General features: G+C 48.5%; 1 protein-coding gene across 1 annotated transcript in view; it reads left to right on the top strand.

Moving 5' to 3' along the window:
* CA10 (carbonic anhydrase 10) overlaps nt 1–13,883 on the top strand; it is a 292,905-nt gene that overhangs the window by 255,935 nt on the left and 23,087 nt on the right. The window contains exon 7 of the mRNA XM_077458900.1: nt 8,564–8,718. Within this exon, the coding sequence (XP_077315026.1) occupies nt 8,564–8,718 (155 nt within the window). The remainder of the gene's footprint in view (nt 1–8,563; nt 8,719–13,883) is intronic.

Raw genomic sequence — 13,883 nt, 5'->3', positions numbered from 1 at the left:
ATTGTCCTCCACTCCACCTTCCATCACGCCAAGCTCACATTTTTCTGCAAAAAGGCAGGCTTCCGTGGGCCTAATGTTTGAGCGTAAAAAAATGATGACGCCGGATAACCCTCTTGCCCAACGGTTGGCGGCTGGCTTGTCAGAACTCATAGCCCGCCAACTACTGCCATATAAACTGGTGGACTCGGAGGCCTTTCGCAAATTTGTGGCCATTGGAACACCACAATGGAAGGTCCCAGGAAGGAAGTATTTCTCAGAGAAGGGCATCCCAGAGCTATATGGCCATGTTCAGCGGCAAGTGAATGTATCTCTGGCACACAGTGTCGGTGCCAAGATACATCTGACCACAGACACGTGGTCTAGCAAACACGGGCAGGGAAGGTATATCAGTTTTACTGCCCACTGGGTGAACCTTCTGACGGCCGTCAAGCATGTAACCCGTGGCACCCGTGTAGATTTGGTTTTACCGCCACGGATTGCATGCAGGCCTGACTCTTCTTCTCCTCCTCCTACTCCATCCTCCTCCCTCTCCTCCTCAGCTGCCTCCTCCTTTTCCGCTGCTAGCGTCTCTTCCACTGCACCGCCCAAGCTCCCCAGAACCTATTCCACATGCCAGGTGAGACGTTGCCATGCCGTGCTGCGTCTGTTGTGCCTGGAAGCAAAGAGCCACACTGGCCCGGCACTCCTTTCAGCTTTGCGTTCACAGGCAGATGAGTGGCTAACACCGCTCAATTTGACAGTTGGTAAAGTGGTGTGTGACAACGGTGCCAATCTGCTTAGCGCATTGAAACAGGGCAAAATCACGCACGTGCCGTGCATGGCACACGTCTTAAACTTGGTCGTGCAGCGATTCCTTGTCAAATACCCTGGGGTCCAGGACATCTTGCGGCAGGCAAGGAAAATCTCGGCCCATTTCAGAAGATCTTACACGGCCATGGCTCGCCTTGCTGACATTCAGCGGCGACACCATCTGCCGGTCAGACGTCTTATTTGCGATTGCCCGACGCGATGGAACTCAACCTTCTATATGCTTGATAGGCTGCTCCAGCAGAAACGTGCAGTTAACGTCTACCTGTATGAACTCTGCGAAAGAAACGGTTCTGGGGAGCTGGGTTTTTTTTCACCGCGCCAGTGGCTGCTCATGCGCGACACATGCAGACTTCTGCGGCCATTTGAGGAGATCACCAAACTGGTCAGTCGCAGCCATGGCGCCATCAGTGACATGGTACCTTATGCCTTCTTTCTGGAGCGTGCATTGCGTCGTGTCATTGATCAGGCTGTGGAGGAGCAGGAGCGGGAAGATGAGGAAGTCGCAATGCTGGATGAATTCCCAGGGGGGGCTACTCTATCTGAGACAAGTCAACAACAGGAGTCTGATGAGGAGTCAGAGGAGGATGGTGCCGGGGCGGATGAGCAGGAGCAAGAAGAGCATGCTTTAAACCTTTCTGGGATCCCTGTTGTGCGAGGATGGGGAGAGGAGAATGAAGAGGACGACATTATCCTGGATGATGAGCAGGAGCCAGGCCACCACACCGCTTCCACTTTAGTGCAAATGGGGGCCTTCATGCTCCAGTGTTTTAATAGGGACCCCCGTATAAAAAGCATGAGGGTCAAGGACCAGTACTGGGTGGCAACGTACTTAGACCCCCGGTACAAACACAAAATGGCGGAAATGTTACCGCCGTCGCAGAGGGCTGTCAGAATGCAGCACTTCCAGGCCTTGCTTCGAGAAATGCTGCATTCTGCTTTTGCGTGCGCTGGCAGAGGAGCAATTCCCACTCCCAGAGAAGGATTTGCGGGTACCAATCCAACAGCGCCTGCAAGAAGAGGCCGGTTTGAAGATGTGTTGGTGACTTCGGATATGAGGTCATTCTTTCAGCCGACCCATCGACAGGTGTCATCCGGATCCAGCATCAGGGAACGCCTAGACCGTCAGGTGTCCGACTACATTGGGTTAACGGCCGATGTGGACGCTCTGAGGAGTGATGAACCCCTAGACTACTGGGTGGGCAGGCTTGACCTCTGGCCAGAGCTTGCCCAATTTGCAATCGAACTGTTGGCTTGCCCCTCATCCAGTGTCCTGTCCGAAAGGACGTTCAGCGCAGCAGGGGGGATTGTGACCGATAAGCGTACTCGCCTAGCTCACCACAGTGTTAACTACCTCACATTTCTAAAAATGAATGAGGCATGGATCTCGGAGGAATTCAACACATGTGATCAGTAGACCATGTATATGTCTATAAACAATTTTTGGAATCAAGCACACAGACCTTCTTAATTCATTTGGCTCACTTCCCTGACCCAAAAAAGCACACCGTACTATATGCCCCTACCCTCCTCTTTGAAGAGGTTGAGCGGTGTCATATTTCTACTGGGGCTGCTTATTATGAGGGGTTCCCACCATCCCTGTGCTGTGCTGACTTCCTCCTGGGTGTTCTTATTATGAGGGGCTCCCACCATCCCTGTGCTGTGCTGACTTCCTCCTGGGGGTTCTTATTATGAGGGGATCACACCATCCCTGTGCTGTGCTGACTTCCTCCTGGGGCTGCTTACGGTGCTGCTGTCAGCGCTGTATGTCACGGAGCTGCTGTCAGCGCTGTATGTCACGGAGCTGCTGTCAGCGCTGTATGTCACGGAGCTGCTGTCAGCGCTGTATGTCACGGAGCTGCTGTCAGCGCTGTATGTCACGGAGCTGCTGTCAGCGCTGTATGTCACGGAGCTGCTGTCAGCGCTGTATGTCACGGAGCTGCTGTCAGCGCTGTATGTCACGGAGCTGCTGTCAGCGCTGTATGTCACGGAGCTGCTGTCAGCGCTGTATGTCACGGTGCTGCTGTCAGCGCTGTATGTCACGGAGCTGCTGTCAGCGCTGTATGTCACGGAGCTGCTGTCAGTGCTGTATGTCACGGAGCTGCTGTCAGCGCTGTATGTCACGGAGCTGCTGTCAGCGCTGTATGTCACGGAGCTGCTGTCAGCGCTGTATGTCACGGTGCTGCTGTCAGCGCTGTATGTCACGGAGCTGCTGTCAGCGCTGTATGTCACGGAGCTGCTGTCAGCGCTGTATGTCACGGAGCTGCTGTCAGCGCTGTATGTCACGGAGCTGCTGTCAGCGCTGTATGTCACGGAGCTGCTGTCAGCGCTGTATGTCACGGTGCTGATGTCAGTGCTCTGTATTACGGTGCTGCTGTCAGTGCTCTGTATCTCCTGCACCCTCTTGTTTGCCTACCCTGGTCCCTGACCTTCCCTCTCCTCCATTGCCTTCATTAGCTCCATAGTCCTGAATTGTCAGAACAATTTCCCAAATAAAAAAAAAATGCTTGTAGTTATCGATCCCAAATTCACCTCATACATGTATTATGCTATTGTCCAGGTGGTGGGACTACGTGCTACCCCCTAATAATTACCCCGTGGCCGCAAATTCGACCTAAAGGTTTGCGAAATTCGCCTCCCATTGAAGTCAATGGAGCCCGCGGCGAACGGTCGTTTTCGCGAACGTTTGTGTCCGTTCGCGTTTCGCGTTCGCGAAACGTCCCGTCGGAAGTTCGTCCATCACTACAACTCAGTAATTACTGAGCCTCTACCTAAATGTGCATATTTGTACATAATGATGACCATTATCTGGATTTACGGGTGGAAGGAAAATATGTTCCAACATCTGTTCTAACATCTGATTTTAAAGTGGAATTGTCAGAGACATATGTGGCACCCACGACCTTCTAAAAAAAAAAATTCTTTCTTGCTCGCCAGTACACTCTGGGGGCGATTCCATAAAGTTTTTTGCGTCACATTTCTGGTGGTACGTAGAGTAGAGTAGACGGAAGTCTAGAACCAAATTGATGAAAAACCTGCAACCTTTTTACTGTTAGTAACTTATTCTAAGGCCACGTACACACGGGCGGATTGTCTGCCCAACTTAGTCCGCTGAACCGTGTTTCAGCGGACAATCCGCTCGTGTGTGGGCTTCAGCGGACTTTTTCAGCGGACAGTCTGACGGACTTAGTCTTTCGGAATTTCCGTAATTTTTTCCGTCCAAACTTGGTTTTGTCCGTCCAAACTTGGTTTCAGCGGACAGTCCGCTCGTGTGTAGGCAAGTTGGACGGACTAAGTATGGCGCATGCTCAGAAAGGATTTACACGGCCGAAGGTTGCATTGCAGTGTATTGGACGTCGTTTTTCTAGTCCCGTCGTACGTGCTGTACACGTCATCGCGCACGTTTTCAGCGGACTGTCTGTTCATCGTGTGTGGTCAAGTCCGTTCATTCAAAAGTTGAACGGACTGTCTGTCGGATTGTCTGACGAACTTAGTTGGGCAGACAATCCGCCCGTGTGTACGCGGCCTTATGCCCCGTACACACGATCGGACTTTCCACCAACAAAACTGTGGATTTTTATTCGAAGGTTGTTGGCTCCGACTTGTCTTGCCTACACACGGTCACACAAATGTTGGCCAACAATTAGGAACGTGGGAACGCGGTGACGTACAAGATGTACGACAAGCCGAGAAAAAGGAAGTTCAACAGCCAGCGCGGCTCCTTCTGCTTGATTCAGAGCATGCGTGAACTTTTGTGCGTCGGACTTGTGTACACACGATCGGAAATTCCGACAACAAAGTTTTGTTGGTGGAAAATTTGAGAACCAGATAGCTAATATTTGTTGGCGGAAAGTCCGACAGCGAATGTTCGATGGAGCGTACACGCGGTCGGACATTCCGGCAGCAAGCTCACATCCAAGATTTTACATCGGAAAATCCGTCTGTGTGTAGGCGGCATTAGACCTCTTCCATGTTGGAGAAAATTGTTTATTGTATCAGTTCTGCCAGAAAATGTGGCTTTAAAATACGCTATATTGTCAAAAGTATTGGGACACCTGCCTTTACACGCACCTGAACTTTAAAGTGGTTGTAAACCCTTACAACCCACACCTAGATTTATGCCGCGTACACACGAGCAGATTGTATGGCGTACTTAGTCCGTCATACAATCCGACGGACAATCCGTCGTAGTTTCCACTGAACGGACTTGACCACACACGGATGCACAAACAGTCCGTCGAAAGCTTGCGCGATGACGTGTACAGCACGTACGACGGGACTAGAAATAGGAAGTCCAAGACACAGCAAAGCACCCTTCCGCCGTGTAAATCCTTTCTGGGCATGCGCCATTCTTAGTCCGTCGAACTAGCATACTGACGACCGTATTGTCCGCTGAAACCAAAGTACGACGGACAGAATTTTGGAAAATCCGAAATTCTTAGTACTCCGGACTGCACGCTGAAAAAGTCCGCTGAAGCCCACACACGAGCGGATTGTCCACTGAAATGTGTTTCGACGGACTAAGTACGCCATACAATCCGCTCGTGTGTACGCGGCATAAGGCTTACCTGTAGGTCCAAGAAATATCTCCTAAACCTATACGGTTTAGGAGATATTTACCCGAAGACAGCCACCACTGTCTACGGCGCATGTGCCATAGACATTGGCGCGCAGGCGCACTGGGCAGGCCGCAGATCGCAGCGATATGCCGCGAGTGTCGGCTCCCGTGCGCATGCGCGGGAGTGACGTCATGGTGGCTCCGGCGAATCACAACGCCGGAGCCGCGAGACCCGGAAGTCGCTCGGGGATCCATGGCAGCGGCGAAGACGAAGAAGGAGGACCGCTTCGGGGGCTTCGTTCTCAGGTAAGTTATTCGTAATGAGCTAGTATGCTATGCATACTAGCTCATTATGCCTTTGCCTTGCAGGGTGTGTTTTTTTGTTTTTGTTTTTCCCTTTACTTCCTCTTTAATGGCCTCCCGGTCTTAGTCCGTAGGGTTCAGTTTTGCAACCTTTGCAGCTTTAACAGCTTCAACGCTTCTGGGAAGGGCGTCCACAAGGTTTAGGAGTGTGTCTATGGGAATGTTGGACCATTCTTCCAGAAGCGCATTAGTGAGGTCAGGCACTGATATTGGACGAGAAGGCCTGGCTCATCATTCATCCCTAAGGTGTTCTTTCGGGTTGAGGTCAGGACTCTGTGAAGGCCAGTCAAGTTCCTCCACCCCAAACTCTCTCATCCATGTCTCTATGGACCTTGCTTTGTGCACTGGTCCAAATCATTTGGTGGAGGGGGGATTATAGTGTGGGGGTTGTTTTTCAGGGGTTGGGCTTGGCCTCTTAGTTCCAGTGAAGGGAACTCTTAAGGCGTCAGCATACCAAGACATATTAGACTATTTAATTCTCCTAACTTTGGGGATGGCCATTGTATTGTATTCACAAGAGTATGTTTAAAATAGGCCTGTCAGGAAGATTAGCTGTCCAGGAGGGAGTCCGTCAGGGGCAGAGCATGGATGCCATGGATCGGGTTGCGCCGGTGGATGCCAGCGTTTCCTCAGTCACACGAGATGCAGGCTGATTACTTCACTTCCGGTTCAAATTGCAGGCCGCTCCTATTCATCCCAAAGGTGTTCTATTGGGTTGCGGTCAGGACTCGCTCATCCATGTCTTTATGGATTTGTATTTTAGTAATTGTTCAAAAGTACGTTGACACCCCTCCAAATTATTCAATTGTTTCCTGTGACGGGTACAGTTAATACTGCAGCATACAAAGACATACTGTATTAGACAATTGCACCCTTCCAACCTTTGGCAACATTTTGGTGAAGGCCCTTTTCCGTTCCAACAGAACTGCCCCCCCGTGTACAAAGCCAACTCCATAAAGACATGGTTTGTTCAGTGTGGTACAGAGGATCTCGAGTGGCCTTCACCTCATCCCTACTGAACACTTTTGGGATGAATTGGAATGCCAATTCTGAGCCAGGTCCTCTCATCAAACATCAATACCTGACCTCAAAAATTCTTTTTTGGCTGAATGGCCACAAATTCCCTCCAAAATGTTGTGGAAAGTCTACCCAGAAGAGTGGAGGTTGTTATAGCCGCAAAGGGATTATCAATTCCAGGACTTTTTTTCTCACAGAATAGGTACAATAACTCCCCCTTTCTGAGCCACCCCTTTTCTCCACCCCTACCCACCTCCGAGCACCGTACCTTGGTTACATCCCCTACCCACCTCCCAGTACTGCCCTTTTAGACAATACAGAACCAAGTATCAATTTGTGGTGCTAAGTAATCCATAAGGAGTTTGGTAATTATAACAAGAAAAGCAGTAAAATAGAACCCCTGCAGCCACTAATAATAAAGCCCCTACCAGCAACAATAGACCACCCCACCAAAAAATCCCCCCCAGCAACAATTGTCTCCCAGCAGCAACAGCAGATCTCCACACAGCCAGCATCAATAGATTCTCTGGCAGACAGCAACAACAGACCCCTCCCTCAACAGTAGATCTCTCCCAGCACAACTTACCTCCTAGCAATATAAGACCCACCCCCAGCAATAGTAGGTCTTCCACCAGCAACAATAGAGTTACTCAGAAACAATAGACCCCCATGAAAAAATAGATACCCTAGAGCTAGAATAGATCTCCTAGCAGTGAGTATCAATAGACCCTGCAGCACACCCTAGCACCACTTCATTGTCAGTGGTGAAGGTGCCGAAACTACGTTCTCCCGCGTTCCTGCTGAAAAAAAGCCCTGGCCGATTCCATAGTAATGGGCATGGTTTAGGAGTGATGGTTGGATGTCAACAGATTTATGGTATAGTACATGTATCATATTTTTTGTTTAATATTAGTGCATCTGAACCATGGAAACTTCTTCTTGGAGAAGACATTAATGGTTTTGGAATGGAATGTCCAACAAGGTCACATGCAGGGCAGGACTTAGGGTGGTGGGGGCCCCTGGGCTTGAGTCACTTTCGGGCCCTACCTTCTATGCATTACTATATTTATCGGCACATAACATGTGCCGGCGTATAACATGCACCCCAAGTTTAGGAGGGAATTTTAAGGAAAAAAACTTTTAGGTGGGAAGTTTAAGGAAAAAACTTTTTAAATGCCCATCAATGCAGCCTTGTCAGTGTCATTTGCAGCCTTGTCAGTGTAGCCTTGTCATTTGTAGCCTTGCCCCAGTGTCATTTGCAGCCTTGTCATTGTAGTCTGGAAGTTTAAAAATGGCGCCGCCAAGATACAGAGTCCTGTGTATCTTGGTGGCTCTTGGGCCCTCTCGGTGGCTCTCGGGCCCTCTTGGGGGCTCTCGGGCCTGAGAGTAGCCGAGTGTACTTGGCTCGGCTCACAGTCACGGCCATTCCCTGTGTTATGTCCATCATAGGACAGGACTGAGCGTGACTGTGAACAGAGCTGAGTCTAGTACACTCGGCTATGCATCTCGGTGGGGCCCCCTATTGGGCGGGGCCCATGGGCTTGAGCCCAGTCAAGCCCAATGGTAAGTCCAGCTCTGGTCACATGGGTGTAATGTTCCGATGCCCACACATTTTTGCCCATGTAGTTTATATCTAATGACTTGAATGCACTTGTATGAAGCACTGGATCTACTCCAACACAGACATTTCTGCAAAACTGCACTTTCTCTTTCAATAACCAATAATACAAATGTGTTGCTATGCATATATTCACCTTTTCTTTCTTCCTCTAATCTTTGGTGTTACTGAATGCTGTTTTCTCCACAATGTATCCTTAGATGATGCCTATTTACTACAGGGGCTAAATATAGAAGAGCTTTATCCTGAAACTGCTAGTTTCATCACCTACGATGGGTCAATGACCATACCGCCATGTTATGAGACAGCGAGTTGGATCATCATGAACAAACCCATCTATATTACCAGAATGCAGGTGAGCCGCATCAAGTATGATTACTGGTGTGTACTAGGTGTGTATTCCAGGCTGGATGAATGTTTTCTACTATATTATTCTACCTTATATTTTGTCTGGTTTCTTGTTCAGCAGCCCAGATAGGTTACTACAAAGGGGAGGCATAACGACAAGTAATGTTTTTGAATATAGCAGCTACCCAAGATTATCTCCTGTTGGGTTTGTAGCTTGAAGATCATGGAGATGTTATGTAAAAAGATATGTCTCTTATCCAAATAAATGAAGCAATAAACCTACTATATATTTAAATGGCGGATCTTGTAGTCATCAAGAAGACATGAGCAGTATTGTGCAAATGTTTTAGGCAGGTGTGAAGAAATGCTGTAAAGTAAGAATGTTTTCAAAAATGTTTAGTTTTATCAATTTATAAAATGCAAAGTTGAGTGAACAGAAGAAAAACCAAAATCAAATCAATATTTGGTCTGACTATGCTTTTGCTTTAAACCAGCATTAATTCTTCGCCCTTGTACACACGGTCAGAGATTCTGTGGTCTCCATCGGACTGTTTCCGTCGGAGTATCCGACGGACCAAGTTTTCCAACTTGTCCGTAAAATTTTCCGACAAAATGCTCCAATTGGACATACTCCGATCATGTGTAGCCTACTCCGACGGACAAAGTGGCACGCATGCTCAGATCAAATTCCTGGACCAAAGCTATTGGCTACTAGCCTGAACGTAGTCCCGTCCTAACGAAATAACATCATCACGTTATGTACAATGGGATTTTCGGACAACTTTGTCCGACCTTGTTTATGCAACAGTTTCGGACAAAATCCGCCGGACAAAATCCAATGGATTTGGTTGTCAGAATGGCCGACCGTGTGTACAAGGGCTTCTAGGTATACTTGCACACAGTTCTTGAAGGAACTTGTCAGGTAGGTGGTTCCAAACACCTTGGAGAGCTAACCACAGATCTTCTGTAGATGTAGGCTGCCACAAATTCTTCTGAGTCTTCATGTAATCCCAGACAAGCGTGATGGCATTATGATCAGGGCTCTGTGGGGGTCAACCATCACATCCAGGACTCCTTGTTTTTCTTCACGCTGAAGATAGTTTTTAATGACATTGGCAGTAAGTTTGGGGTTGTTGTCCTGCTGCAGAATAAATTTGTTGCCAATCACACGCTTCACTGATGGTATGGCATGATGGATCTGCCTGTATTTCTCAGCATTGAGGACAGCATTGATCGGGCAACGTTGAGGACCATAGGCGCAGTAGTTGGGCAAGGAAACTTAATGCAGCAGATGAAACACATCATGCTTACTTCTCTTCGACATCATAAGATGTCCAGCAGTGCCATCACCACAGAAATGGCGGAAACCATTGAGAGCCAGGTACACCCATCTACTGTCCGTGGAAGTCTGGCCTGAAGTGGACTTCATGGAAGAATTGTGGCCAAAAAGCCATACCTCCAACGTGGAAACAAGGCCAGGTAATTCAACTATGCATGAAAACATAGGAACTGGGGTGAGGAAAAATGGCAGTAGGAGCTCTGGACTGATGAGTGCTGAGAAATGCAGGCAGATACTTATCCATTATACCATTGCATCAGGGAGGCGTGTGATTTGCATTTGATGGACACAGTGGGTGCGTTTGATGGCACAGTGGCTTCAATTGATGGGTTCAGTGGCTGCGTTTGATGAGCACGGTGAGGCTGCAATTGGTTTTTATTTTTTCAGAATTTTTCAGTTTGTTTGCATTCCCCCGAAAAAATTTTGAGCACCAGCCGCCACTGTATACAGGTGTGTGTGTGTTTTTGGTGGGGGGGGGGGTTGGCATTTATACAGGTGTAAGGGGGGCTGACATATATACAGGTGTGTGTGTGGTGGGAGCTAGCATATATACAGGTGTGTGTGGGGGGCTGGCCTGACATATATACAGGTGTGTGTGGGGGGTGGCTGACATATTTACAGGTGTGTGGGGGGGTAGGGCTGGCATGTATACAGGTGTGAGGACATATCTACAGGATTGAGGGGAGCTGAATGCGTACAGGTGGGATTCGGTAGGATGGCCTGTGGGCAAGCTCTGGAGAATGTTGGTGGTCAGGCTTGAGGGAGGGGGGCCCAGGCCTAAAGCTGTGTAAGGGGCCCAAAAATTTCTGATGGCTGCCCTGAACTTAAGCATAGAGCACACACAGCCGGAAGAATAATTGCTTGTATTTTATGCTTGCTTAGCTAGGAAAGATAAAAATAATGAAGAAAGGGGCAGCCTACTGACCCCTGAGACATTGTACCATTAGCTATGGTCTGCCAGATCTTCTTCAATGGCTAAAGACACACATGTCAAATCGAGTTTGTGATAAAAGCATCATATCTGATCGCACCTCCGTACGATACGACAGGGAAAGTGTAAGGATATTAAGGCATTACGGCTGAATCAACAAAAAAAAAACTATCGTCTGCAGTGCGAGATTCGCTTCCGGCAAAGTAGGCTGTTGCCTGTGGCTCCTGTCTATCTGTCACCGAGCAGAGAATTTACATTGCAAAAGATTATCAGGTAATTTATTATTTACCAGCCCATATCCTAAAAAGGGTTGTATCCAGCAAGGCAAAGTGTATCTCCGGCTATATTAGATGTTTCTTAGGATATTATGTTAGGAAACTTTCTGATACTTCAGTTACTGTCTGTTTTCATCCATAATTTATCAATGAGCGAACACAAAACAGGATCAGACGGACGCCATTTGTTCCATCGATTTAATAAGAAGTCTACATTTGTCATTTGTTTTAAAAAGTCATAGTGGCCATAAATCTGAGTAGCTTCACAAGTCTGCATGAAATATATTGCTGACATTGCTCGCGATACACAGCTCTTCTCAAGGAGCTTCAACTTTTATCACTTAAAAAGCCATCCTTGCCGTTCCAGGTCCTCAAGGAGGAAGTTGACCTCCCCAATTATATGCTATTTCGTTACTTACAGCTCCGCAATGCCTTGCGGGCTCAATTCACCGACACATTTCCTACCCTTCAAGTACTTCCCCTAGTGGATGTCATTCTGGGCGCGGATGCAGGGATGGTCCGTCCATTAGGGGTGCCCGGGCACCGCCCCCCCCCATCCTCGCCACCCCCTATATGCAATGGATAGATTCATGCATAGCACTGATGTCGCGGCCGCCCCCTATTCATGTGTCAGGCCCCTTTTGAGTCACCGGGCATATGAATTAGAGCAGCGGGGGTGTTTTTTTTTTAATAGGCTCTAATAGGCTTCCAAATAGGGTGGACTCGGGATACAGAGCATTGCGTCTGGAGCCCACCCAGGTGTGTTGCAACAGCGAATGAAAATTCGCTGTTGCAACACTGATCCTCCTCACGGCCAATCGGGAAGCAGGTATGAGACCTGTTACCCGATTGGCCAAAACGTCTGGCCAATTGGACGCCTGCATTGGGAGGAGGAGAGAGGAGACACAGCGGAAGCTGCTCCAGGAGAGGACACCGGAATCAGCTTTCCCCGAACCCGCCACGCTCTCACTGCCCGCATCCAAGGTAAGGACAGCGAGTGGTGGTGGGGGGTGTGTTAGTGCCGCGGGGGGGTAGTGCAACTCCACCGGTGGCCCGGAGGGGGGGGGGGGTGGGTATTTGCCACCCCCCCAAAAAAAAAACACTAGCTGCCACTGGCGCAGAGCCTACTAGATTGATAGCTACCTTCTACAGTATATTGTGAAAAGTACGGGATTGCACAACTTTAACAGCATCCCAGTCTTAGTCCGTAGGGTTCAATAATAAGTTAGCCCACCCTTAACAGCTTCAGCTCTTCTGGGAAGGCTATCCACAAGGTTTAGGAGTGTGTCCATGGGGAATGTTTGATCATTGTTCCAGAAGAACGATGAGAAGGCCTGGCTCGCAGTCTCTGCTCTAATTCATCCCAAAGGTGTTCTATCGGGTTGAGGTCAGAACGCTGGCAAGGCCAGTCAAGTTCCTCCACCCCAAACTCATCCATATCTTTATGGATCTTGCTTTGTGCACTGGTCCAAATCATTTGGCGGAGGGGGGATTGTGGGGTTGTTTTTCAGGGGCTGGGCTTGGCCCCTTGGTTCCAGTGAAGGGAACTCTTAAGGTGTCTGCATACCAAGACATTTTGGACAATTTCATGCTCCCAACTTTGTGGGAACAGTTTGGGGATGGCTCCTTCCTGTTCCCACATGACTGCACACCAGTGCACAAAGCAAGGTCCATAAAGACATGGATGAGCGAGTTTGGGGTGGAGAAACTTGACTAGTGCTGACCATAACCCGAAAGAACACCTTTGGGATGAATTAGAGTGGAGAATGTGAGCCACGCCTTTTGGTCTACATCAGTGCCTGACCTCACAAATGCACTTCTGGAAGAATGGTCAAAAATTCCCATAGACACACTCCTAAACCTTGTGGACAGCCTTCCCAGAAGAGCTGAAGCTGTTATAGCTGCAAAGGGTGGGCCAACTCAATACTGATCCCTACAGACTAAGACTGGGATGCCATTAAAGTTCATGTAAAGCAGGGATATGGAATTAGCGGACCTCCAGCTGTTGCAGAACTACAAGTCCCATGATGCATAGCAAGACTCTGAGCCCTTGTACACACATTCGGACATTCCGACTGAAAAAATCAGATTGGACCGTGTTGTCGGATAATCCGACTGTGTGTGGGCTTCATCTGACTTTTTCCGTCGGAATGTCCGACCAACAAAGTTTGAGAGCTGGATATAAAAATTTTCCGACAACATGATCCGATCGGACTTTGTCCGATCGTTTGTAGAGAATTCCGATCAGACAAAGTGCCACGCATGCTCAGATCAAATTCCTAGACCAAAGCTATTGGCTACTAGCCTGAACGTAGTCCAGTCATAACTAAATAACGTCATCACGTTACGTACGATCGGATTTTCCGACAACTTTGTCCGACCGTGTGTATGCAACACCAGTTTCGGACAAAATCCGTCGGACAAAATCGGACAGATTTTGTTGTCGGAATGTCCGACCGTGTGTACAAGGGCTGACAGCCAAAAGCATGACACCCAGAGGAAGAGGCATGATGGGGCTTGTAACTTTGCAACAGCTGGAGGTCCGATAATTGCATATCCCTGATGTAAAGGCAGGCGCCCCAATACTTTTGGTAATATAGTGTATAGAAAATGCTTTTTTTTTTTTA

Source organism: Lithobates pipiens, unplaced genomic scaffold, assembly GCF_037356315.1.
Source record: "Lithobates pipiens isolate NorthernLeopardFrog02 unplaced genomic scaffold, aLitPip1_a1.2 Scaffold_28, whole genome shotgun sequence".
NCBI lineage: Eukaryota > Metazoa > Chordata > Amphibia > Anura > Ranidae > Lithobates > Lithobates pipiens.
This window is presented reverse-complemented; position numbering and strand designations above follow the sequence as displayed.